The 25,391-nt window shown below is 37.5% G+C and overlaps 1 protein-coding gene across 2 annotated transcripts in view; it reads left to right on the top strand.

The window, feature by feature from the left end:
- LOC115422350 (collagen alpha-1(XX) chain-like) overlaps positions 1-25,391 on the top strand; it is a 53,140-nt gene that overhangs the window by 20,546 nt on the left and 7,203 nt on the right. For both annotated transcript variants that reach the window (XM_030138632.1, XM_030138630.1), the window contains exons 7-28: positions 294-461; positions 549-668; positions 1,751-1,915; positions 2,029-2,187; positions 3,794-3,975; positions 5,544-5,673; positions 6,597-6,742; positions 10,097-10,226; positions 11,736-11,875; positions 13,359-13,485; positions 14,125-14,264; positions 14,352-14,484; positions 15,688-15,833; positions 15,905-16,034; positions 16,656-16,772; positions 17,605-17,751; positions 18,009-18,065; positions 18,658-18,696; positions 18,833-18,971; positions 21,387-21,529; positions 23,372-23,481; positions 23,605-23,763. In XM_030138632.1, the coding sequence (XP_029994492.1) occupies positions 294-461; positions 549-668; positions 1,751-1,915; positions 2,029-2,187; positions 3,794-3,975; positions 5,544-5,673; positions 6,597-6,742; positions 10,097-10,226; positions 11,736-11,875; positions 13,359-13,485; positions 14,125-14,264; positions 14,352-14,484; positions 15,688-15,833; positions 15,905-16,034; positions 16,656-16,772; positions 17,605-17,751; positions 18,009-18,065; positions 18,658-18,696; positions 18,833-18,971; positions 21,387-21,529; positions 23,372-23,481; positions 23,605-23,763 (2,927 nt within the window). The remainder of the gene's footprint in view (positions 1-293; positions 462-548; positions 669-1,750; positions 1,916-2,028; positions 2,188-3,793; positions 3,976-5,543; positions 5,674-6,596; positions 6,743-10,096; positions 10,227-11,735; positions 11,876-13,358; positions 13,486-14,124; positions 14,265-14,351; positions 14,485-15,687; positions 15,834-15,904; positions 16,035-16,655; positions 16,773-17,604; positions 17,752-18,008; positions 18,066-18,657; positions 18,697-18,832; positions 18,972-21,386; positions 21,530-23,371; positions 23,482-23,604; positions 23,764-25,391) is intronic.

Genomic DNA, 25,391 nt, shown 5'->3' with positions numbered 1-25,391 from the left:
ACTCTTTCTCCTGCTTAATCCAACCACACACATTCACATGTAGAGCGAGGATCATGTAGGCACCATGTTGACACATGCACAGTGTGCAAACCTACATTTTAACACATACTTATTCCTCTTTCACATAAAGCCATCTGCTCAATAAAAGACCTCATAAAGTTCCTTTGTAAGGTGTAGTCCTATGTGCTCAATGCTTCAATCTCTGTGAAGGCCATCAGTATAATTTACATTCCTTCATACTTGATGCTGTCCGAAAGTTGAATCTATAAACCTTTTGTTTCCTGTACATTAAGGAATGTCTCCAAGAAAACCATTTGAATGTGACACTGATGCAGCAGCAGACATCATGCTGTTGGTTGACGGCTCCTGGAGTATCGGACGCACAAACTTCAGGCGTGTCAGAGATTTCTTGGAGGGCCTGATGACGCCTTTCCACATTGGTCCAAATCACATTCAGATCGGTGAGGAATGGAATGTTTATGGTGAAAAAACAAGAACAATCACATCACATTAATAAACTGAAATGCTGCATGTGTTCTTTCTTTAAGGTCTAACCCAGTACAGTGGAGACCCCCGGACTGAGTGGCAGCTCAACAACTTTACCACCAAAGAACAGCTGTTGGAGGCTGTAAGGAATTTCAGATATAAGGGAGGAAACACTTTTACAGGTAAAAAACTTTGCACATTTAATACTGTCAGTGTTCTTGTGCTGCTGCATATGAGCCCGTATACTTCTACTCTAAACAGTCTTTCTGTGTCTGTTAATGTCATGTCACTCACTTGCACAATTTTTGTCAATGCCACCTATTGCACATGTGTTACTTTATTATTATTATTATTATTATTATTAGTAGTAGTAGTAGTAGTAGTAGTATTGTTATTATTAATGTAATTTTTAGTCACTTATATAATTTTTATATTTCTATCTTCTCTTTATTTTTCTATTGTATTTGATGCCTCTTTTCTTGTGCTGCTGTACATTTGAATTTCCCCCTTGGGGGATCAATAAAGTTATCTTATTTGGTGAAAATATATGTCCGGGCTCACACAAATGATTAAATAATTGATGCTGACGTAAATAAGAATTAAAAATGAATTAAAGGACCAGTGTGTAATGTTTACAGTGTTTTAGGAGGATCTGATTACAGGATTTGATGAGGATAATTATGCTTTCATTAGTACATAATCACGAGAAAATACGGAAAATAGAGTCTAACATGTTGAGCAGCTATGTTCCTACAGTAGCTCAGACCCAACTTCCCTTCTCCTTTTTTCTGCGTAAAAGTGACCGGTGAGCATTAATGTGTCATCATCTACTACGTCTGAATGTGGATTACAGTTAACATCCGCTCAAACAAAAAGCCTTCAGCGGAGAAAATAAAACGCAATAATAAAGGCGATTTATGAATGTAACATAAACATAAGACAAACAATAAGTACATCTTTTTAAAATCAGAAATTCCTAAATCAGTCAAATAAAAGAAATAATAATAATTGAATTTTAACATTGGTATGCATAGGTGAATTTATACAATGAGTTAGATAGAAATATATGTTTTAATGTAGTAATGTGGTATTCAGAAGGCCAACTCTGAGCTTTTTCCATGTTCTTTTACCTGCTGATTTTTAAATTCTTTCAGCGTTTCCATTTTTTTATTCATTCAGATATCATTTAATTATAGCCTCTGTAATTATTTGCGCCCTGCTGGTCCTCTTTAGTCTCACTGTGTAACAATATGTCTGTCTTCAGGTCAGGCACTGCTACATGTCATGGAGGAAAATATGAAGGCTGAGTCAGGCGCCAGGTCAGATGTACCTTTTTTCCTGGTTTTACTGACTGATGGGAAATCTCAGGATGATGCCATTTCAGCGGCAAACAGGCTGAAGAGTGCCGGCGTTGAGATCATTGCTGTAGGTAAGACCGAAAGGAGACAGGACGAAGCAGTGTGGATGTCAAAATGCCTCATTAAACGACGAGACATCTGAGGGCTGTCAGCATTTTTTTCTGATTCTGTGATCTTATATCAGGTGTGAAAAATGCAGACGAAGCTGAGTTGAGGCAAGTCGCATCGGAACCAGTGGAGCTGAATGTGTACAATGTCAACGACTTCCCACTGCTCAGCAGACTGGTGGCACGTCTGGTCCACATCCTGTGTGGGAGGATAGAGGACCGTGGAATCTCAAAACGTAATTAATCTCTGTGCCTGTCTGTGTGTTTTCTAACCTTCTCATCTGTACATCTGTTCTTAAAATTACTGAATTCACTGTGTATTGGAAATAGAAAAATTTGGCTTGGACTGTTTTCTCTATTGCTTTGACTCATTTCTTGAAACAGTGAGCCAGTTTACATCCACATCAATACTTTGATCATTATCTGATTTCTGGAGTTGTCAGATTATTCAAGGGATCATGTAAACAGTAGCCTATAATCTGACATGTTTTATCAGATAACAGCAGTAATCTGATTATGAGAAATCAGATTAACGCACCTGGATTTCTCCCCAATACTCTGATGTCTTCCTTCCATTAAACAGGTTAATCTGATTTATTTCATTCTTTTACATCCGTACATGTTTAAACACAATTAAAATAATAGAAAACAGAAGTTTTGTAGGCAAACGTGTGTGGAAGACAATAACAGGAAGTTTGATTCTCCCATCACTATGTCCATACGTACTCCGAAAGAAATACAATAAATGACTGGAGTGTCTAAACCAGCATATTTGATTATTGCATCTCTTAAGTGCATGTAAATGCATTAGATATGATTATTGCAATTATCTGATTACTCCTAGTTATCGGATTTTTATGGTCATGTAATCAAGCTCAGTGTTACCTTTATTAGGTTGCGCTGTATTTATCAAAACAACTTATCAGAACAGGTCCTAACTCACCCAAAATATTTAATTCATACTTCAAAAGTTGTTGTTGTCTCTCATTAAAAGATAAAATCAGTGCCCTCAAAAATGTTGATTTTTTGTTAATATGGCAGAAGACTTTGGAAATGTTCCTAATATCCTTATCTCAATATTCTTCTAAGATAATGAATTTTTACATGTTTTTTTTTTTTTTGTCTAATTCAGAGGTATTTGTTAAATACACTGCTACCCATAAAGTTGGAATAACTTCTCATGAAATGATTATTACAATGTGATTTATTCTTGATAAAGTGTAACTGAGTATGTAGTCATTGTACCAGGTCAAAGGTGATTACTGATGTGTATAAATAGGAATAAAAAGAGGAATGTGTCTGAAAATAACATCATTCCAACTTTATGGGCAACAGTGTGTTTGTTATGCATCATACATTACACTGACATTTCAAGGCAATTTTTTCTTTATCTCTATTTTCATATTTTACACCAGCTGTTCAGTGCACTGAACAGAAAATTCACGGAATGAAACAACAGTATGTCTGTAGAAAGATTGAAGAATTTAACTTTTGAACAGCAGGCAATTTATTTAATTTAGCAAATGCATATAGGTCTGATTTTTATAGTTCGGTAAACTATTGTGCATGACATACTCTATGATAGAATTATACTATGTTGCTTTGAGTACTGTTCAAAAGAGAAGTAATATAATTAGTTTTGATCAGCAAGATGCATACAGTTATAATACATGCAAACATTTGTACTCAGTGTGCCAATGTGTTTTAATTTTTTTCTTGAATAAATGAGATATTGGTTGTAAACAGGTGCCCAGTGGTTTGCAGGTTTTTACATTTTGTGGAAAATATTCATTATCATTGAGTTGTTCCAAAGCACTTGGGAAATCTGTGATGTGATTGCAGGAATGGAGCCAGGACCAACAGTAGATCCAGCCCTGTCCTATCCCAGTCCCACGGACCTGCGGTTCTCTGGACTGGGCTCCAGAGAGGTGAAGCTCCACTGGAACAATCCTGTGAATCCAGCCCGGCCAGTCCAGCAGTACAGAGTGGTTTACCACAGTGCAGAGGGTCCGAGTCCACAAGAGGTCAGACTTATGACACTAACATGAAACTAAACTATTTCATCTGCTGTCTTTTTTTATACCCCCACCCAGATATACCAGGAATTCCATCCATCCATTTAAGACTTTTTTCCATCCCATTTCTCTGACACTGTTTACCCCGATTCTTTTCAAATTTCACACACATGGTTTTTACCACTAGGAGAGGGGCACTGCACAGTTTGATGGCTCAGTTTCAGTTTTTGGATTTTTGTCATACATTTTTAAAAATTTCAACTTAGACAATTTGTCCAACGAATTTCTCGGACCTTATTCACCCAGTTCTTTTCAAATTCCACACACATGCTCTTTACATTTGCCTTTCTCTCAGTTTTGTTTTGGGTTTTTTTGTTTTGTTTTGGTTTGGTTTTTTTTACAAATTTTTGAAAACTTTTTCAAAAGATTGAAAGTTAAAGAAGTTATGTGTTGCTTTTTTAAATGGAATTATGCATTTTAAAACATTTCCCTGTAGTCTACATAAACTGTAAATGCTATGCTTGGGTCTGAATTCTGCATCAATTCAACTCCACGGGTCCATCTTCAACCCTGTTTCTGAGTAATGACACCAGAAAGGTCGTTTTGAGCACTGGCCTTTTAAATCCAAATGAGCCACTTCACGCCCCACCCCCTCCAGGTTGTTGACTCTGCTGCTCTGTCCTGTTCAGCCACCTGAGTTTGTTAGTACAACCAATAACTGAACATTTTAGGTAATCGGCTCAAAGTTTGGACATATTTTCAGTTTTTACTACAACTGCTGGTGTTCACAAACAGTAATGGGGTACTCGGAGAAATGTTCATCGGAAGTCTTGACCTTATGTGTGCAAATGTCATGACGTAACTAATTATAAAACATAACAAACTGAGCAGGAATTAAAACGGGTTGTAGAAATCCACTCGATTTTTGCTGGAATGAATATAAAGATAGCTTTGCAACACCTGGAGGGTTCAAATTCAAACTTTTTGAACTATTAGGGTCCAAATGCACAAATAGATGCTTTTTTTTTTTTTTTTGCAGACTTGAAGTCCAAAAGTAGACAATACACACACACACACACAAGCCACAGAGATACAAATCACAGATATACAGTCAGTGGTGAGCAATTAAATTACATACAGTTGTTTGTGCTAATATTTCCAAAAGATGGAGCTGTACCTTTTGTCGCTCAGATTAGAGTCAGTCAGAGACATTATGATTCCATTCCTAGATCCCTGGAGCCTGCACATGAACTTATAAATGAAATTCCTTAGCAAAGCATGGAAAGTAGATGGTAAATGTACCAAAGACTCATAAAAGTGGGTTTAGCAAAATAGGACCCCTTTAAGACTCAAAATGAATCACTGGGCAAAGTACTGTGCAACCAGGTGGGGGTATTAGTAAGCTCGGTTTACTTTTTCACTTGTTAAAAGTAAGTATCATCCATTATGGTGGTATTACATGAGATCACCAAAGCTTAAAAAGAGATCACAAAATTATGAGAGAGATTGTAAAAGAAGAAAAAAGGGTTAGAAAATCCTCTTTTGTCCCATTAAGGTGTCCTCCTTGATGTCTGTAGGTTGTGGTGGCTGGCTCAGTGTCCAGTGTCCTGTTGGAAAACCTTTCTTCTCAGACCCTTTACCATGTTTCCATCTTTCCTGTGTATGAAGACAATGTGGGTCTGGCACTCAGAGGGACTGTCACGACATGTAAGATCGACATTATTTTTTATCTTTGGTTCCATTTCAATTTCCACTGCTGCAATGTATGATTTTGTCACTTGATTCCAATGCATGGAATCAGATTTGTTAAATAAGAACGCATGCTTTTTTTTTTTTTTTTTTGATGGAATGTTAAATATTACTGTATGTATTGCATGTGCTGAAGGAAGTAGCACTGAACTGAAAAGATTCATGTTTAACCAGCTGGTACCAACATCAATTACATATCCTGGGATTATCAATATTTTGATGCTCAAAAATGGTGAAGTTGTGTTTCATGTTACAAATCAGAATTTACTGTCTCTTAAACATCATTAGCACTGCAGCTCAGAAAACAGCCTTTGAGAGAAAAAGAACACTCTTACTGAGTTCCAAAGATATTACTGAAACTTAAGGTTAAAAGAGAGTGCCTATAGGTTTTTAAAAAGTCTTAGAACATGTTAAATACAAGTGTATGCATAGATATTAGTCATTAGAAGTCATTAAATAGTCTTATATTTGAATTTGTGTGTCTTACTTGCCACATCTACTTTCATTTATGTGTCTTTTAATTTATTTTTATCACAACAATCATCACATGGAACCACATCCGTACTGCTTTATCTTTATCCAAAGTCTCAAATATGGTTACAAATGATCTCCTGAAGGTCTTAAATTTGCATTAAATGAAAGTGTTTGACAACTGTAGACATCCTGTAATATAGTAATGCTAAGCTGATATTTGATATTAGAATCTACATGAGACGCACACTCAATGTTTTTGGAGTCTGAAACATGATTGATGTCATAAAATCGTAAAACATGCTGAACAGGGACGTTGTCAGGTTAAAGGGTTTCTGTAAATCTCTGTTTCTGTGTGTAATACTAAACACATCCTCTCTTTCGGTTTTCCTCCCTCCTTCTTCCAACAGTGGCCCTGGCCATGCCTGTTGACTTGGAGGTGACTCCTGCCTCTTACAGCTCGCTCCGGGTGAGGTGGGGTGCAGCTACCGGCGCAACACAGTACATGATCCTGTACTCAGCACTCAACCATGGAGAGCCTGACGATGCCAAGGAGGTAAAGAGGGTTTTAGCTCACCGGCCGATAAGCCATGACCTATTGTGAAGGCGCTGTGTCCGCTGGCGTCTTCATTAGCAAGTTATTTAGACATTTTATATGTAGCTTCTTACTCACAGTGCCTACAAATTTTTTTCACAGTTTTGAGGTTTTTGAGGTATTTTGATTTTTGAATTTTTGAAATGTATATTATAATACTGGAAAGGCTCAGAGTGTGTGTGTGTGTGTGTGTGTGTGTGTGTGTGTGTGTGTGTGTGTGTATCTGTATCTGCACAGTTCTGAGAAACTGAGACATTTTTAACTGGCCAATTTGGTACCTACAGTTGAGGAATAGTCCCACCTCCACATTAAATATCTCAGCAAGTTGATAGGTCCAATATTTTGGGAGATATTAATTATTTTGGAATACAATACCCTTACAATCACATTGCTCGGTTGACCAGGAGTGCAGTAGCACACTGCATGATGGGAAATGAAGTTAAAAACAGGAACGACGCATTTACTAACGTCATTTCCTAGATATTGGTATTAATATGACCTATGGTTCCCCATGGGTCAACGCGTTAGGATTAAATATTTGCCTTTACTTATAATGGGCCATATTTGGATGGTTTATAACATGGAAATTGTTACAGATATCAATAAAGTTACTATTGAGCACTGATAGGAAGTCATATATGGCCTTTCATTTGGGTCCATGACTGTTGACCTTGAGTGACCTTGAAGGGTCAAACTCGAGGTCACCAATGTCTACATTTCAACAGTCTTCTTCTCTGAAACTACTGGTTGGATTAATTTTTTAAAAAAAATTATGTATCTTCTTTGGGACATTGTCTGCAAAGTATCTTCACGGTTTGGAGAAATTTAGATTTTTAAATTTTTGATGAATTTTCAAATTGTTGAAAATGTGACTTTACTTATAATGACATGGAAATGGTTAGAGATATCAGTGTAGTTACTACTGAGCACTGAATGGGAGTCATATATGGACTTTCATTTAATCAGTTGAGTTTTCCTCCAGTGAAAGTACTACCCACGTCTATAGGGAGATTGGTCTCCTGCATCAAGACCACAGGACTCTAACATAGCATCAGAACCTGACAACCTCGCACATTCAACTTGTTATTAATTCTTGATAGAACATGCTGGTGAGATACAGGGCCATTGGTCCTATTTTTCTCTGTGCTGTGCAAGGAAAGAAGAGTTAAAGACATGGGTTGCATTCACAAAAATGTGTTTAAAAATTGCAATCATAAGGCCCTTTCCCACAGCAGGAACTTTTGCAGGAACTTTCTGTATTACCCTGAACTTTCAAAGTTCCTGGTGCATTTTCACCGAAAATTACCCTGGTAACTGACCCTCCCCCGGCCCCAAATTTACCCCGAAGAATTCCTGGTACAGAGGTACGACTTTTCAGATTACCAGGAACTTTAAGGGGCAGGGCTATGTGCTGGAGAATGCTGAGTGGTGGACTAGACTCGCAGCATTTCCGCATTCTGTTCACCGCCAATATTTAACTCATTTCTTTTCCACAAGCTTTGTATTTTGATAATTCGGAAAATGGACCAAAAGAGAAGCTACAACAAGTAGACGGACTACGAAGGAATTCAGACGGACTTTGAATCACCGACATGAAACGAGTGAATAAAAGCTGTCGGAGCCAAATATAAGATACAAGCCTAAAGAAATATGAGAAAAGAAGAAGAAATTTATGCAGGATTAAAAGAAACTAAAGGACCACAACGGTCGGAGTGGATCCGACTGTCGAACAAACCAATGGTATGTATATGACAGAAATATTCCCTGTTTAGTTCATTCCATGTTGTAACAGTAGTCAGTGGAACATCAGCTGTTTAGACAACAGTGAAGTCCAGTTAACCTAATGCTAATGCTAACTGGTCAACAGTCTGACATTAAACCTAAATCTGAGAACTGGATGTATTTGTGTTCTCACCGTGAGCTGAACACTGATTTATTCTGTATGTTTGTGATTTCCACCTGAAATGGACGGGACAGACTCGCCTCTTCTTCTGAACCTGCGGCTCGTTTGTGTCCTCGTCCATCGTCTACTGCTGTTTACAACAGCCCAGGTAAGAGATTTGACATGTCACGTCACACTGGTAGGAATCTGTCATCATGTGTTCTGGCATTCATTTATGCATTTTTATTACTCTTCCAGTAGGAAAGTGAAAAAGGGACCAGGACCATGGAGTTCCAGACCGACTGTCCTGGACTAGCTGGACCAGACCCTGGTCCAAAAGCCTGAACCTTTCACATGTTTATTTCCCTTTTAATCTCAAGGCACCTTTATTTTGTTTAAATTTTTAATAAAAAAAAAAAAAAATCTAACCTAATACTGTCTGTTGATTTACAAGGCATCAAAATATGAGTGTAAGTACTTTTATCAGTAGTATGCAGTTGAATTAAATGCAGGCATTTGAGTAAATCTGTCTGACTTTAGGGTTGAACCTGGACTCTATCTGTAAAACAATAGAAATGAAACAGAACCATCCATCACACTTAAAGTTAGATGTGATTTAGTTTAAGGAATGAGAAGTTGAAAATACATGTTGCACCATTTTTAAATACAAATTAAGGTATGATGGTTAACTTTATTTAAAATGTATTTCAGATGGATTAAGTGATTCAACAACCAGTAAAATGTTAAACCCAACCTGTCCCCTTAAAGTACTGTGTCATTTTATTGAACTAGAGGTTAGTTTGTGAATGTACATGAACTGGACTACAGTTTCTGTTACTGCTCCCTCATACATCATCAACCTGATTTGAATAAATTACCCTGAACTTTCGGGTGCAGTGGAAACGCAGTTACCAGGAACTCTTTTACCCCAAAAAGTTCCTGGTAATAAAGTTCCTGGGCCTTTTGGTGGGAAAGGGCCTATACAATACCTCGAATAATATTAGAAGTAGATGAAATAGACATCCAAATTTGGGTTGCAGTGGGTACACTGTATACTGTGGTGTAATTTGCTTATTTACGTAGAACAGGGGTGTCAAACTCATTTTAGTTCAAGGGGCACATGCAGTCAAATATACAACCTCAAGTGGGCAGAGCCAGTAAAATAATAAAAAAAAACAAAAACCTAGAAATACCGACAATTCCAAAAAACTGTTTTAGTGCAAAAAAGTAAAATCAACTTATGACAATGTTAAAATGTGTACATTTACAAACATTCCTTCCACAAAAATAATGAATAACTTGAAAAACCTGAAATTTCTTCAGAAAAATACATGCAATTTTAACAATATTATGCCTCAACCTATAGGTATTTACGTATGACTCAGATGTCTGTAAGTTTAAACTAACTGTCATGGATGATTATGTTGCTGCAGGAGAAGTTTGGTGCTGAGCAGACGGTGGTGGAGATTCTGGACTTACTGCCATCTACAGACTACTCTGTCACACTTTACGCCCTCTATGATGAAGATCCCAGCGACCCTGTTACTGCTGTGGCCACTACATGTGAGAGGCTCGATTCACTGTGTATTGGAAATACACAGACTTCTTTTTCTCTATTTTCTCTATTACTTTGACTCGGTTCTTGAAACAGTGTTACCTTTATTAGCTTGAGCTGTATTTATCAAAACATCTAACTACAAACTAGGCCACCAGTGAAAAGTCCTAACTCACCCAAAACATTTAATTCATGGTCAAAACTTATGTGAGAATTCCTCAAACATTTTTTTTTAGCTTTTCTATTCCCTTTTCTTGTTCGTATTCAACCCTTTTTCATTTTTCATCCATTTCTAATTTATTTTTTAAACTCTTTATCTTGCATATTTAACCCTTATAAGCCACCCGTCGTTTATTTTCCTACTTCAACTTTTTCTCATTCTGTCCTCCATTAGGGCTGCACAGTTAATCATTAAAAGATCGCGATCTTGATTCACACATAAATGCGATCTCATTTCTAAACACAGATAATTCTTAAGCATTTTATTTCACGGCTGCATTACAAACAAATGCCCACAAACTCAGAACCGCCACCGCCTCTTCCCTCAATCAATGGTAAAGCGTCTTTACAACACATGAGCCTGCTGCTGTTGGCTGTAGTTGAGTGAGGAAAGAGTGAATTACAGCAGAGGAACAACTGCGGTAAAGAGAGTGAAATTGATGAAAACCCCACTGGTAGTGGTGAATCACCCACCTGAACTCGTGCCCAATTAAAGTTCACATTCGGCGGTATTAATCTTGTCGCTTTTCTCTTCTGTCGTCCAGATCCAAGTGTGTTTTCATTTTCACTTCTCTGACTTCTGCATTGTTCTTTTTCTCTTTTTCTTTTTTTTTATTGCGGATGAGGATAACTCGGCCTTTATCCAAGAATCAAAAGTATCACCTTCTACAAAAATTGTATATTAAAAATATTCTATTGTGCCAGCTGGGAAGTTTCTTTGCGCTGCAAGCTTTCACAGATCAGCTGACGTCGCTTAGCAACCAGGACCATAAGTGCAGGGAAAAGGGAAATGAAGATAAAGTTTCACTTTCACTTCTATGGGGGCATGGACTGCACTACCCCGTACCCCCATAGGAAACGGACACACGCGCGGGTAACCGGCCAAAACTCATGCGCGTGCACACCCCCCCACCCCCTGGCCGAGCTGTGCGCTTGCAGCCGAGCCACCCCCCCATTACACACAGCTACACCAACAGATCAATTCAACAGCAAACACTGCATAAGTGATCAGACTACTTGCAGAGTGATATGAAAGATGCGAATCAGAGATAAAAGAACCCATTTTCCTTGACAGCGGTGAAATAAACATTTTGTGAAAAAATCGTGCCAGAGAATCGTGATCTCAATTCTAAGTAAAAGAATCATGATTTGCATTTTTGCCAGAATTGTGCAGCCCTATCATCCATACACAATATCACGTGTTCCTCTGTTATTGTCAACATCTTTGGCATAGCTACATTCCAGTAGCTCTAATGTAAGAAATATTCAGCCTTTTTTCTGTATTTATTCTCTCTCAGTCCCTCTCCCACCACCACTCAGCGTTCAGTTCCCGATGGTCACCCACAGTATGCTGAGGGTGAGCTGGGTGCCCGGATCTGTTGACGTCCCTGGCCACAGGATCACCTACAGCACTAACCACGGCAGTGATGTCAAGCAGGTAAACACGCTGCTGTCTCATTACAAATGAGTGTACAGGCTGTTATGTGAAGGGTAATTAACAACAAACATGTCATTATAGTGAAATGAACTTCAACAGGATAATGCATGACCCTGACCATAAGGGATTTATCAGAACTTAGTTTTAGCAGCAGCCATATATTCATAGCAATGGTTTGTTACACAGAAGTATCACACTGTAGAATGTAGCTCAGAATCAAGTACACAGCCAACCTGTGTAATAACATAGATGTAAGTAACTAAACATTTAGTTGTTAAGTTGTAGAGTTAGCGAATGTCAGTGAATGGTCAGCACCTAAAGCAGAACAGACTCCAACACAAACTCATAGCATGTGTGAACAGTGGCAGCTCGTCAATAGAGGGCGCTAGGGCCCCGCCCCACCTGTCTCACATGAAGAAGAAGATGATATGAATCACATAAAATAATTTTACAAAATCATGAATATTTAAATAAACAAGCTATACATGATACAGCTTATGAGTAGTGTCTATAATCTGGATTCAAAGTGCAGTTTAAGTGTAGTGTGCAGTTTCCTGTTTGGAGTGCAAAAATATGTGCCCAGAGCTCTCCCTTTAGGATAATAGACTCTCGTTATAAATGGCGCATGCACAGAAGACCCCCTCCAATACAAGAGATAGGAGAACACCACCCACAGGAGTAAACAGCACATCCCAAAAAGAATCAAGTCCTTCCTCAGAAATGCGGTCACAAGATCGTCTAAACCAGGGGTGAACACACTTTTTCGGCTTGTGAGCTACTTTTTAAAATGACCAAGACAAACTGATGTTCGTCCACTATATATGAATATATCAGTGAGTAGCTCTGTAGGTAACACTACTGACAATAGTGACGATGCAGGAGACTGGGGTTTGAATCCTGGCAGGAGTGGTAACAACACTGTCATTTATCCCCAAGGCTAACTTCTATTTTATTAATCCCATCTGATTTACCCATACTACCTTCACCCCTGGTCTAAATGCATTGTCCATCTTATAAGTGGAAAAGACACTTGTCAGGGACATGCCTGACTTTAGCAATAGAGTCATGGAAAAATGTGCATGTTTGAAGGATAGATGGGTGAAATTTACATATAAAAAAATCTGTCACTGAAAATACATACTGTGTATTTTTATTTGAACTGAAATTAATATTTGAAAATAGTGGTGCATGGTTATAGTGCATCTGAAAACTATCTTGCATACTGTGTGAATCTTCCATATTGAACCTTGAAAAGAATCAAAATAAAGGAAGACAAATGAGCCATTAAAGAAGACGGATTGAAATATTTTGTGTTGAATTTACTGGAAGTTCTCCATTATTTGAAGGCTACACAAACCCTCCTCTCATTTTAAACTAAAGAATCAAAGTTTGAGCAGCATCTTCTACAGCTTTAAACACAACCCTTTGACCATTTTTCGCAGAGCTCATATGGGACTGATCATTCCATTATTTGTCTCGGCAGGTGGAGGTGAGAGGACTGAACTCTGTGCTGGTCCAGAACCTGTCATCTCTGTCCAGATACCTGGTCTCAGTCCAGTCTCATTACCCACAAGGCCTGTCTGCAGCACTCACCAGTAACGTCACCACATGTAAGACACACATTCAGTAAGCTTTAACCCATAAAGACCCAAACATCCACTGTCGACCAAAACCATCTACTGATCTAAACTGTTAATACCGGTTAATCCATTAATCATATCAATCCATGTAAATAATTGGTGTAAAATGCAGTTTGCCATGTTTTCATGGTCATCAGATATGACCCATTTGGATTTTCAGAGGCTCCATAGTGAACATGGAAACACCGTCATCTTCTACAACATTGATTCACCAGTAAAACCCGTGGAGTTTGATAAATGACAGTAGATGGACGCTCTTGGTTTATGTTCAGTTATTTATATCTTTGCTGGAAAAAGTGCCTTTTTTTTTAGTTTCCTCTATTTCTAATATAATAACCCTTAACTTTAATCTGAGATTTATCAACATCTACATGCTCAGTGAATTAAATACAGGAAAATACATGATTTGCACTGGAAAAACACAAAATGAAGAGGATAATATTACAATAAATGGTGATGAATCAATTAAGAAAGGTTAAATATAGTGGAAAAAACTCATTTGGTAATTGCCACAAAAGTAACACTGGGTCTTTATGGGTTAAAGTAAATGGATATTACAAAATATCAGGCCATAGACTTTTTTTCTTACATGTTGTTCATGTATCCTAGTGAAGGTGCCCTCCCCGTCAGACCTCAGGGTGTCTAATTTCTCTGGCAGTGAAATCACCGTATGCTGGGAGGCTGCGGCTGATGACGTTGTCTCTTACCTTATCAAGTGGATCTCACTCAGTGGAGGAGACCTAAGACAGGTGAGGATGAATGGATGAATACAAAGCTGGATACATTTACTATTATAATAAGAATATGGTTCAGCTCTCAATGTGTGTTATATATAGTTGAGAGTGAGTGGGAACAGTGAAGGGGCAATACTGGAAGGAGTGGAGGATGACAAGGAGTACCAGATCTCTCTGTCTGCATTGTATGGAGATGGAGCTCAGAGTGAGGCTGTGGCCATTCGCTACAGCACATGTGAGTCAGTTACAGTCTAAAGTACAGTACTAACAGTCTTTGGAAGTATTGCACTGCATTATGTGAAAACACTGAACTATGTAATGACTGATACATAACACATTTTAATATCATTATGTAGTAACACCTGTTGAGTCTACCAAATAAACCATATGGACAAAAGTATTGGGAAATGTTGAATTGAGGGGTTTCTACTCTAACAGGGGTTTGGGATACAAAACTTTTAATGACAAATGCCATGATATAGTTTTATATTTTGATAAATATCATTGCATTGGTTAGTTTTGTTTAAATTGTTATCTTTGCTTCCAAAATAGCTCAGAGATGGTTTTGACTTAATTTCTCTCAACACTATTTTTTTTTATCCATGACTATGATTTTAAATGCTCTACTTCTAAATTTCAAAACTATTTCTCGTGTTCTGACTGTAAATAATAATTTTCTACCACAACTAACCATCTACTTTCTTCACATCTCACTTTGGAAGAAAATCTCCCATTTAACTTCAAGGAAATATTGATGTTTATTTATCAAATCATTATCAGCAGAACATCTTACAGCTGTAGCCATGATGTGTCCTAATAGTTTTGTCCATATAGTTTATAAACATCAGTATTTCCTTAAAGTTTAATAGCTGATTTTTCTTCCTGAGATGTGAAAAAAGTAGATGGTTAGTTGAGGTAGAAATTATTATTTGTAACATAAATATGGTCATTTTTAGCTTATTTGCTACCAAGGAGGTTATGTGGGTTTTTTTTTTCCCTTTTTTAGGAGTTCTTGATGACAGCGATTACAGATGATTGTATTTTAAGATTCACATTCTAGATTTAAGATTAAGGTATGGAAAAATTCCCAAAATTCCCATTTGTTAAATGGGATGAAAGTCATATCTCCCTCCAAACTCATCTGATTTTATTTTAATTATGATTTCTACTGTAACAGAAAGTTGTACCTTGAAATGTTGACATTCAGTGCCATTGAGGAATAAAGTTAAAAGAAAGGCAGATCTCAAGGTTTTGTTCTCGGATCTCTTTCATATTTTTTTTTTATTACTCTAACTATCTCATTGAAATTAAGCTTTTAATCATTTTTTGTGTGTGTGTTTTTGTTTGTCACAGATGCTCAGGTAGACATAATACTGTGTGTTTACATAATCTATAATGATTCTTCTCTCATTGTGTTTCATTCATACAACTCATACAGTATCGGGTGGAGGCCCCTCGAATGTACTGATCTCTGAGGAGACGCCAGTCAGTCTACTGGTCACCTGGGTTCCCCCCAACGCTCATGTCCTACAGTACCGGGTCACTTACACGGCACTGAATGGAGCTGAAACCCAGGACAACACTGTGAGTGGGCGCTCAAGGATTACAGCCACCTCTCACTGTGTACACACACTAAAGCTTTTTTTTCTGTACAGCTATTAGTCCCAGGTAGTGAAAAGCTGGTGGAGCTGCAGTCATTGCAGCCAGACACACGTTACAGCATCCTGGTCACTGCTGAATATCGCAACAGGGAAGGAGGAAGTGGTTCAGCTCAAGGCAAAACCAGTGAGTTAAACACAATGAGCAGCTGTCCTTCAGGTCACATCAACTCACATAAACCTAAGGCTAAATGATCAGACGATCAGTCAGATTTTATTTATATAGCACCACATCATAACAAAAGTTATCTCATGACCCTATACATTTAGAGCTGATCTACACCAGACTCTTGATAAAACATTTCACAGACACCAACAGAATCCTCCAGGAGCAAACACTTGGTGACAGTGAAAAGGAAAAACGTCCTTTTAACAAGAAAAAACCTGGAGCAGACCCCAAGTCTGGAGCCTTGACCAGTTGGGGTTAAAGAGAGAGGGTTAAAGGAAGAGAAAGAGAGATTGGAGAAGGGTGGAGATTGGGAGAGGCTCCAGGGGAAAGGTCAAGTCATGATGATAAAAAGCAAATGCCTTAAAATTCTGGTGCATTTTTAACTGAAATTTAAAAAAAAATAGAAAAGGTTGTAATCTGTAATCTCTATCTTTAACTTACTTGTCTATTGATTTTTTTTTTTTGCTCTTCCTTTTACCTGTTTTGCCTGTTTTTCTCTCTCTCTCTCTCTCTCTCTCTCTCTCTCTCTCCCTCTCTCTCTCCCTCTCTCTCTCTCTCTCTCTCTCTCTCTCTCTCTAGCCAGTCTGAGGGTGAGCAGCGTGAGCGTGGTCAGGTCCGACCACTCCAGCATCTGTGTTTCATGGAGACCAGTGTCAGCTGTCGACGGATACCGTATTGTCATTCAGTCTGTCAAAGGTAGTCTACAACAAGAACCTATGGTGAACGTGAAACTCTCTTAAACACAGCAGACTGTCAACATGTCCATTAGTAGAAGAGAATAGAATAGAACAGAACAGAATACAGTTGCAGAAAAAATTATTAGACCATCAAAAGTCAATTAAAACAATGGTTATGCAATGAAGTACTAACTCCTGTGTTTATCATGCGACTAAAACACACAGAAAAGAAAACATGGAATGCCTAAAAGCACTGTTTTTATCAGTACAGTGCCAGAGCTATTGATATAAGAACTGAAGTGATTTTGGTTATTATCAAGAAAACATGGAAAATGGATAGATATCAGCTTTGAAATTAAACTCTTATGAGCTATTTTTGTTGTTATCATTATATTTGTCCAAACAGATGTACCTTTAGTTGTACCAGGCATTAAAATAAAGAAGAAATTGAAGAAAACAAGGGTGGTCTAATAATTTTTTCTGCAACTGTAGAATAAAATAAGTTTTATTGTCATCACACCAGTTCAACGAAATTGCAGGTGGTCTGTACCAGCGACAGTGCACTTACAACTAAATAACACAATAAGATACAGATATATATTTTAAAAAATCTAAAATGATGTGCAACTGAAGTATGTGCAAATTAAAGATATACTGTATGAAAGGATAAAATAGTACAAAATGTGCAAATGTAACAGTGTAAACAATGTAAACATGCATGTGCCAAACATGAGGCACATGATCCGTGAGTGGTTATTACACATTACAGTGAGGTATGGTGTGCGTTTACACTCTGCACGGCTCAGGGGTTCATATGTATGTGTATTGTGTCTGTGTTTGCATGTGTTTAGACAAGCAAACAAAGGAAGAACTTGTAGACGAGTCCAGCAGCAGCCACTGTTTCACTGATCTGCAGCCGGAAACGCTCCACCGCATCAGTGTTCATTCACTTCTAGGGTCAGCAGAGGGCGCTGCTGTCTCCATTCTACATCCAACAGGTCTGATTTAATGACCTTTTATTATTATCTGTATTGTGCTGCTATAAGAACACTGTAAGAAATTAGTCAGAAGAAAGTCAGCTTACCGAAAAGTTTACTTGCCATCATTAAATATGTCATTTCCCTGTTCTTTTTTATTTTTTTATCCTCCTCAGACCCAGAACCGATGTACCTGCATCTTTGCATTAAATAATTGCTGTGGGCGAATACATTTTTTAAATAAATGAAGCTATTGTTGCCTTTTTTTTCTTTTACAGCCACAGCTCCAGCAAGAATTCCCATACATCCACGGATGTATCCAATCCACAATGAAGGTGAGTTGTATGGCACCCATCCTCTACTATGGGTGACTCATAAGTTTGATAAGCATATCAAACTGTCATGTCAAATTCAGAAAATACTGAAACAAATTTTCCATGCATCATTGTACTAGGTTAGTTGAGTTGCTTTTGTTTCATATTCTAGTCAGTAATGGAACGAAATAACTTTAGTGGCAACTTCTGACTGAATTTTCCCCATGCAATTTATCTCCATTTATTGTAAAATTATCCTCTGCATCTTGCATTTGTTCCCCAGTCACTGCTGTTTTGCAATAAATAATTTAGTTATCATGGACACATTCATAATATCTATCTATCTATCTATCTATCTATCTATCTATCTGTTATAGTTTTGAAGTTGATTTCACAAATATGTTAAGAAAATGTTTGTTGTTTTTGCTCCAGTTGTCAGTTAAAATTTAATTATTATAATTTCTATATGCCCTCATCATCAATATCAGTTTATCCTTGGTCAGAAGGACTATTATTTAATTTAATGCATACAGTGACACTTTGGTGTAGTGTTTTTGATGGTTGGTGGTTTGTCTGTCTTACAATGATTCAACACTGCTCTCTTGTGTTACAGTCTGTCCTGAAGTCACCATCAGAAACAGTATAGTGAAAGGTGAGATGAACTGCAAAGTCTTTCTTAAAAGGCTCATTTTTAAATAGTTGAAACATAGATTTATAAAATAAACAGTTTCCATATGGTGTCCACAGATAATTCTTGTGTTATTTCTGATACATGTGTGTTGTCTCAGGGTTTGACATGATGGAAGCGTTTGGTCTGACTCAGAGAGCTCACTCATCTGTGGAGGGCGTGGCAGCCGAGCCCTTTGTCTTCAACACACTCCCTACATACACTCTTTACAGAGATGTCCAGCTGACACAGAGCACCAAGTGAGACCCTCCTTCCTGCCCTTAATTCACCCTCTACTTCTTATCACATTTGTCCATACATCTAAAATTAAATATGTCATTAGGATTACAATGGTCTAATATTTCATAGTGATAATGGTCTTACAAAATAACTAGGTATGAAATTTGTTACAATTAGTTAAGAGTTTATAGTAAAAAGTACAAATATCACAATGTATGTACTGTAACAAGTAAAAGTCCTGATTAAAGAAAGTACTTTAGTAAAAGTACACAAGCATTAGTATTTCAGTAAGTGCAGTGGTTTGGTTAGTCTGATACAGAATACACAAAGTGTCCATAAAGTCTCTCTACAGTTTAACAAATTTATTACAAAAGCAAATAAATAGACAAATCTGTGGAGATTATTACAAAACTAGAAGCACTCGGAGAGCGCAGACCTCCACCAAGGCTGATCAGTGCCCCCCCCCCCCCCCCCCCCCCCGTGGGCCCCCCCACCCCCGATCACCACCAAAATTTAATCATTTCTTCCTTATCCCATTTCCAACAAACCCTGAAAATTTCATCCAAATCTGTCCATAACTTTTTGAGTTATGTTGCACACTAACGGACAGACAAACAAACAAACAAACAAACAAACCCTGGCAAAAACATAACCTCCTTGGCAGAGGTAATGAAGAGGAGATATTGAGGGTTTTTTTTTTACCTCATTTAATCCACCTCTATATCGGCACCATTAGTTGCATGAAGCAAATCCAGACAGTACTGGATTTATTTCAATGGTGTCAGTGGCATCAGTGATGTTTATCTTCAGATCGTTGATGTCCCATACCTTCATTTTATACACGATATCTTTAACATAACCCCAGAGAAATAAATCCAGGGCAGTGATATCTGGTGAACGAGGTGTCCAGGGAATTGAACCATCCCTTCCAATCCACTGGTCTGGAAATGTTTGTTTTAGGAACCCACCAACATGCAGTCCCCAATGTGGTGGTGCCCCATCTACCTGGAAAATGATGGTTGGTTGAAGGTCATCCAGATGTGGTGACATGTATTCAGTCACAAGGTCAAGGTCAACATTTGCAGTAATTGTGCAAATATGTAGTGTATTTAATGGAACCTATTTCATCAACAGGGTACCTGAAATACACAAATGCAATGTGATTAAAAACTTTGTTAACCACTGAGTACATAGAACAAATCTGATTAACATTTTTTAAATTCTAAAGAGACTTTGTGGACACCCTGTATTATGATAGTTGTCATGATTACACCGTGATCAACACAACAGATGTGTTTAGAAAAACTACTAACAAAGTTCTTTTGCTGAATGGTTATCATAAGTCAGGATAGCAACACAGAGTGACATGTGTTGATGTTTCTTATACTTTTACTTGTGTCGTAGTCTAAGATTCAGTAGATTTATCATTACACTGTCTGCGTATGTGTTGTACCCAAATATTCCTAGATCCATGTCTGACAGTGTGGCGGCTGCAAAGCTTTCTGAAATAGATGCAGATGTAACTTTGATGTAGGAGTTAAATATTTTTGCCTATATTTTGTTGTTTCAACTTTTAGTTAGAGTACAGTGACAAGCTTTATGTGTGCTTTGATCTGCACTAAGACCTTGAAAAGAGGCAAACATGTGTTTCCTCTTTTAAGACATGTCTTGGTGTCCACATTTTTTGCGGGATGTTCATCCTCTGGGACAGCCTCACTTTTGATTTTGGGATTCAAAGTAATTCCACACTTTTTTTAATTTTGGGGGATACACAGATGTATTATATATGTACATGTGATGCCTGTTGCTGTGTTTGACAGGCAGTTGAAGGCAAATGGAGATAAACATGAAAACAGAGATCACTGGTTGCCTCTTGACATTTTTTAAACAAAGAAATAGTAATTGTACATTTTATGGTAACTATTCATTTTCAGACTTTTAAATGTTGATTTGCTGCAGCCCTGTGTGTAATGTATAATGATGATCAGAATCAGATAATCAGATGTAATACACAAATAAAATGTGAATGTATTTGAACAAATGTTCTTATTACAGTCCATAGTACTTGTTGTCTGTGAATATGGATTTACATTGTTCCTGTAACAGTGATCTATTCTATTCTATTCTATTTTAATATTCTTACTCCTTCGTGTTATAATAGATGCAAAAGTGTAAAGACAGAGGCATCTCGACTTAGATTATATGAAGTGAAGAAAGTAAATATAAATAAATCAGAAACAAAACTGTGCAACAGCATTGACTATAGTGCCTCTCCTTGTTTATATAATGTTTTACTGTTGAGGTATTACAGATTAACCACTTTATAATCTTTTTTGTATCAGTGAAGCACTTGGAACGGCTTCCAGAGTGGAAAAAGGATTATGAAAAAGAACATTTTCTTTTCGTCTTTAATAATATTCATTTTCTGTTTCCAGGTTCATCCACCCTGCAGGTTTCTCTCCAGAACATACCATCAGCATCGCCTTCCGCATGTTGCAGGATACACCCAGGGAGCCCTTTGCCCTCTGGCAGCTCACTGACATTGACTTTCAGCCCAAAATGGGAGTAGTGCTTGACCGTGAGTGATGTTTTGGCATCTCCGCTTCTCATACACCTCACACATCTTCAACTTCCCCCAAATAATCACTCTGACAAGCTAATCTGACCATCAGGACTACGAGACATTGAGCCAAAACGTAAATGACATCTTAAGCCGAGCAGAATGAGCATCAGTTATACATTTGTTATTATGTTGTCTTTTGGTTTTACTGTGCTGTATGTTTTTATTTACACTGAACAAAAATATAAATGCACCACTTTTGTTTTTGCTCCCATTTTTCATGAGCTGAACTCAGAGATCTAAAACTTTTTCTATGTACACAAAAGGCCTATTTCTCTCAAATATTGTTCATAAATTTGTCTAAATCTGTGTTAGTGAGCACTTCTCCTTTGTCCTTTGCTGAGATAATCCATCCACCTCACAGGTGTGGCATATCAAGACGCTGATTAGACAGCAGGATTATTGCACAGGTGTAACTTAGGCTGGCCACAATAAAAGACCACTCTAAAATGTGCAGTTTTACTGTATTGGGTGGTCCAGGGGGGTCAGAAAACCAGTCAGTATTTGGTGTTACCACCATTTTCCTCGCACAGTCTTCTTCATGAATTCTCTGAAACAGCTTTGGAGATGGCTTATGGTAGAGAAATGAACATTCAATTCACAGGCAAAAGCTCTGGTGGAGATTCCTGAAGTCAGCATGCCAATTGCATATTCCCTCAAAACTTGTGACATCTGTGGTATTGTGCTGTGTGATAAAACTGCACATTTTGGAGTGGCCTTTTATTGTGGCCAGCCTAAGGCACATCTGTGCAAAAGTCATGCTGTCTAATCAGCATCTTGATATGCCACACCTGTGAGGTGGATAGATTATCTCAGCAAAGAAGAAGTGTTCACTAACACAAATTTAGACAGATTTGTGAACAATATTTGAGAGAAATAAACCTTGTGTGTACACAGAAAAAGTTTTAGATCTTTGAGTTCAGCTCATGAAAAATGGGAGCAAAAACAAAAGTGGTGCGTTTATATTTTTGTTCAGTGTACTTATTATTTATTTAAAATGATTTGTAAACTCCTCTGTAAATTTGTAAGAAAAAAATTATACATGGTAATAGCATAGCTTGTTTCTGATAAGTTTCACCTAACATTGCATCATAGAATAGAGTGCAATACAATACAATAGGTCTTTATTGTCACTGTTACAGGAACAATAAAAATCTGTTTCTTCAGCTCTGTTTCTATTTAGCAGCAGATTCTTAAAGTGTAAAAAGAATGACTGTATAGAAAATTGTCACACAAAAATTAGACTGAAAAATATTGACAGTATACAAAACTACAAAGAAATACTAAATATACAAAAGGCACATCATGATGATTGTAAGAATATGGAATTAATTATGTTTAGGAAAGCCAGAGTTATTTCACCACAGTGGCACCGACACAATCCCAAGGTAAGACAAAAAGGCAGAAAAACAAATCCAACACTAAGCAGGTGATTAGAGGTAAAATAAATGATTAATGAATTGTTATGAATAAATAAATAGGGATTCATTTGTGTGGATTTAACAAGACGCCTCAGTTAAAAAAAATAAATAAATAAAAGATGGTTCATCCCAATTGTTTGTGAGTCACAGATGAAATGAGTGACCTCTGTTGCAGTTATTTCACATTATTTGGCTCTTGATCCTTTGTTTTTTAAAAGGATTGGTAAACTACTGTCCTTGGAGGACATTGAAATACAGACTGACCATGTCACGGCAGTTTTCAAAATAACTATCATCTTGAGAGGCCTAAAGATTTTGCAGGACACTGGAATAGTTGTTCATTCACTATCTGATGTCCTGTGTTTTTCTTCTCTTAAAGCTGCTTCCAGACATCTGGTCTACTTCAGTCTGGACTACAGAGGAGAGGTGCAGGAGCTGACATTTGACCAGCCTCAGGTCCACAGATTGTTCTACGGCAGTTTTCACAAGGTGATAAAATCTCTTAGGATAGTACTTCAACACTGATCCTCCATGTTATTTTCCTTGGGTTTAGTGTAATGAATCAGAAAAGGATTGAAAAATCACATCTCTTTTGTGTTTTCTGATTGGCAGGTTCACCTGTCTGTCAGTCAGGTGAGCGTGTCCTTGTCTGTGGACTGCCAGCGCGTGGGCGAGAGGCCAGCCCGTCCTTTAGGCAACCTGCCGACTGATGGCTTTGAGATGCTGGGAAAACTGGTGAAGACCCGTGGGCCTAACAGTGGATCTGCCCCGGTAACACTTTACATTTGATCTCAGTCCCAGTCTATTGTCTTAAAGGAGTGATGTTTTGCTTTTTTAAATTGAATTATGCATTTTAAAACATTTCCCTGCGGTCTACATAAACTGTAAATGCTATGCTTGGCTTAAATTAAGCAAAAAAAATCTTTAATTAAGCAAAAAAAATCTGCCAAGGGAACAAGAGAAAATTATCTTGGTAAGATTTCTTGAAATAAGACTTTCAAGATCTATTGTCTAAAAATAAGTCCTTATATCTCACTTACAAGTTACTCTTTAGGTGATGATGTCTTATTTGAAGTGTGGTGAGATATTTTGACTAGAGATGAGAAAAATACACTTGGTAAGATTTTGATTTTTATAGCGTAATTAAACTCCAAAGGCCCATCTTCAACCCTATTTCTGAGTAGTAACACCAGAAAGGTCGTTTTGAGCGCTGGCCCTTTAAATCCAAATAAGCCACTTTAAGCCCCACCCCCTCCAGGTTGGTGACTGTGCTGCTCTGTCTTGTTCAACCACTTGTGTTCATAATGTAACCAACAACTGAACATTTTAGGTAACCAGCCTGAAGTTTGGACATTATTTCAGTATGGACTACAACCGCTGCTGCTGACAAACCATTATGTCGTACTCTGAGAAATATTCATCAGAAGTCTTGACTTTATATGTGCAAATGTCGCGATGTAAATAATTATAAAACGTAACAAATTAAGAAGGAATTGAAACAGGTTGTAGAAATCCACTCGATTTTTGCCAAAATGAATATAAAGATAGCTTTGCAGCACCTGGAAGATTCAAATTCAAACTTCATGAACTATTAGGGTCCAAATGCACCAATAAATATACCAATGACTAATAAAAGGGGGTTTAGCAAAATATGACCCCTTTAACACAGTGGACTCTTCCTCTACGGTTAGTCTATTTACATGCCAACTAACTAGTATTTATAATTCTTAATATAAAGGTGTTTAGACATTGCCAAGTATCATATTTCATTTAGATATTCCTATTTTATTCTGATTAAGGCATGTTGGTACACTTGTTTCAGTCAAGGTCTTCACTGCAGGGTTTAGGGTCAACTGGAGTACTGACAAAGAGTCTGTCTGATAGAGATGCATGCAAGAAAAAGGAAAAACTCACCTTTTACTTTTTAACTTTATACAACACGAAACATGTGATAACACACTAGAACATCTGCCACTAGTATGAAATATTGAAGTGCACAACAATGGAGAAAAAAGGAGAAAGCCACAAAAAAAATAGACAATAGCAAACAATTAGTAACATCATCACATGACCGGGACATAAAGAACTGAAAGAAAATGAAAACAAATTCTGATAACAATATAAATAGTAGTGATAATAAATAAAACAAACAGATGATAAAGGAAAAGAAGAAACAACACAAAATATACCTCCGTGTTCCAGTGATTAATATGAACTGGTATAATATGACACTGGTAGAGTATCTAAAATGTTCACAACACAGATTTTCTAAAGGAATCTTGTTGACTTATTGGTAGTTCTTCTCTGTTTAACTGGACGAGTTTAGCACTAGTCCAGTTAAACCGAGAACAACTACCAAGAAGAATGATGCCCTGGTTAAATGAGAACCTACACAGACA

Source organism: Sphaeramia orbicularis, chromosome 7 (genome assembly GCF_902148855.1).
Source record: "Sphaeramia orbicularis chromosome 7, fSphaOr1.1, whole genome shotgun sequence".
NCBI classification, from domain to species: domain Eukaryota; kingdom Metazoa; phylum Chordata; class Actinopteri; order Kurtiformes; family Apogonidae; genus Sphaeramia; species Sphaeramia orbicularis.
Note: the sequence above shows the minus strand (reverse complement) of the source record. Positions and strands in the feature narration are given on the sequence as shown.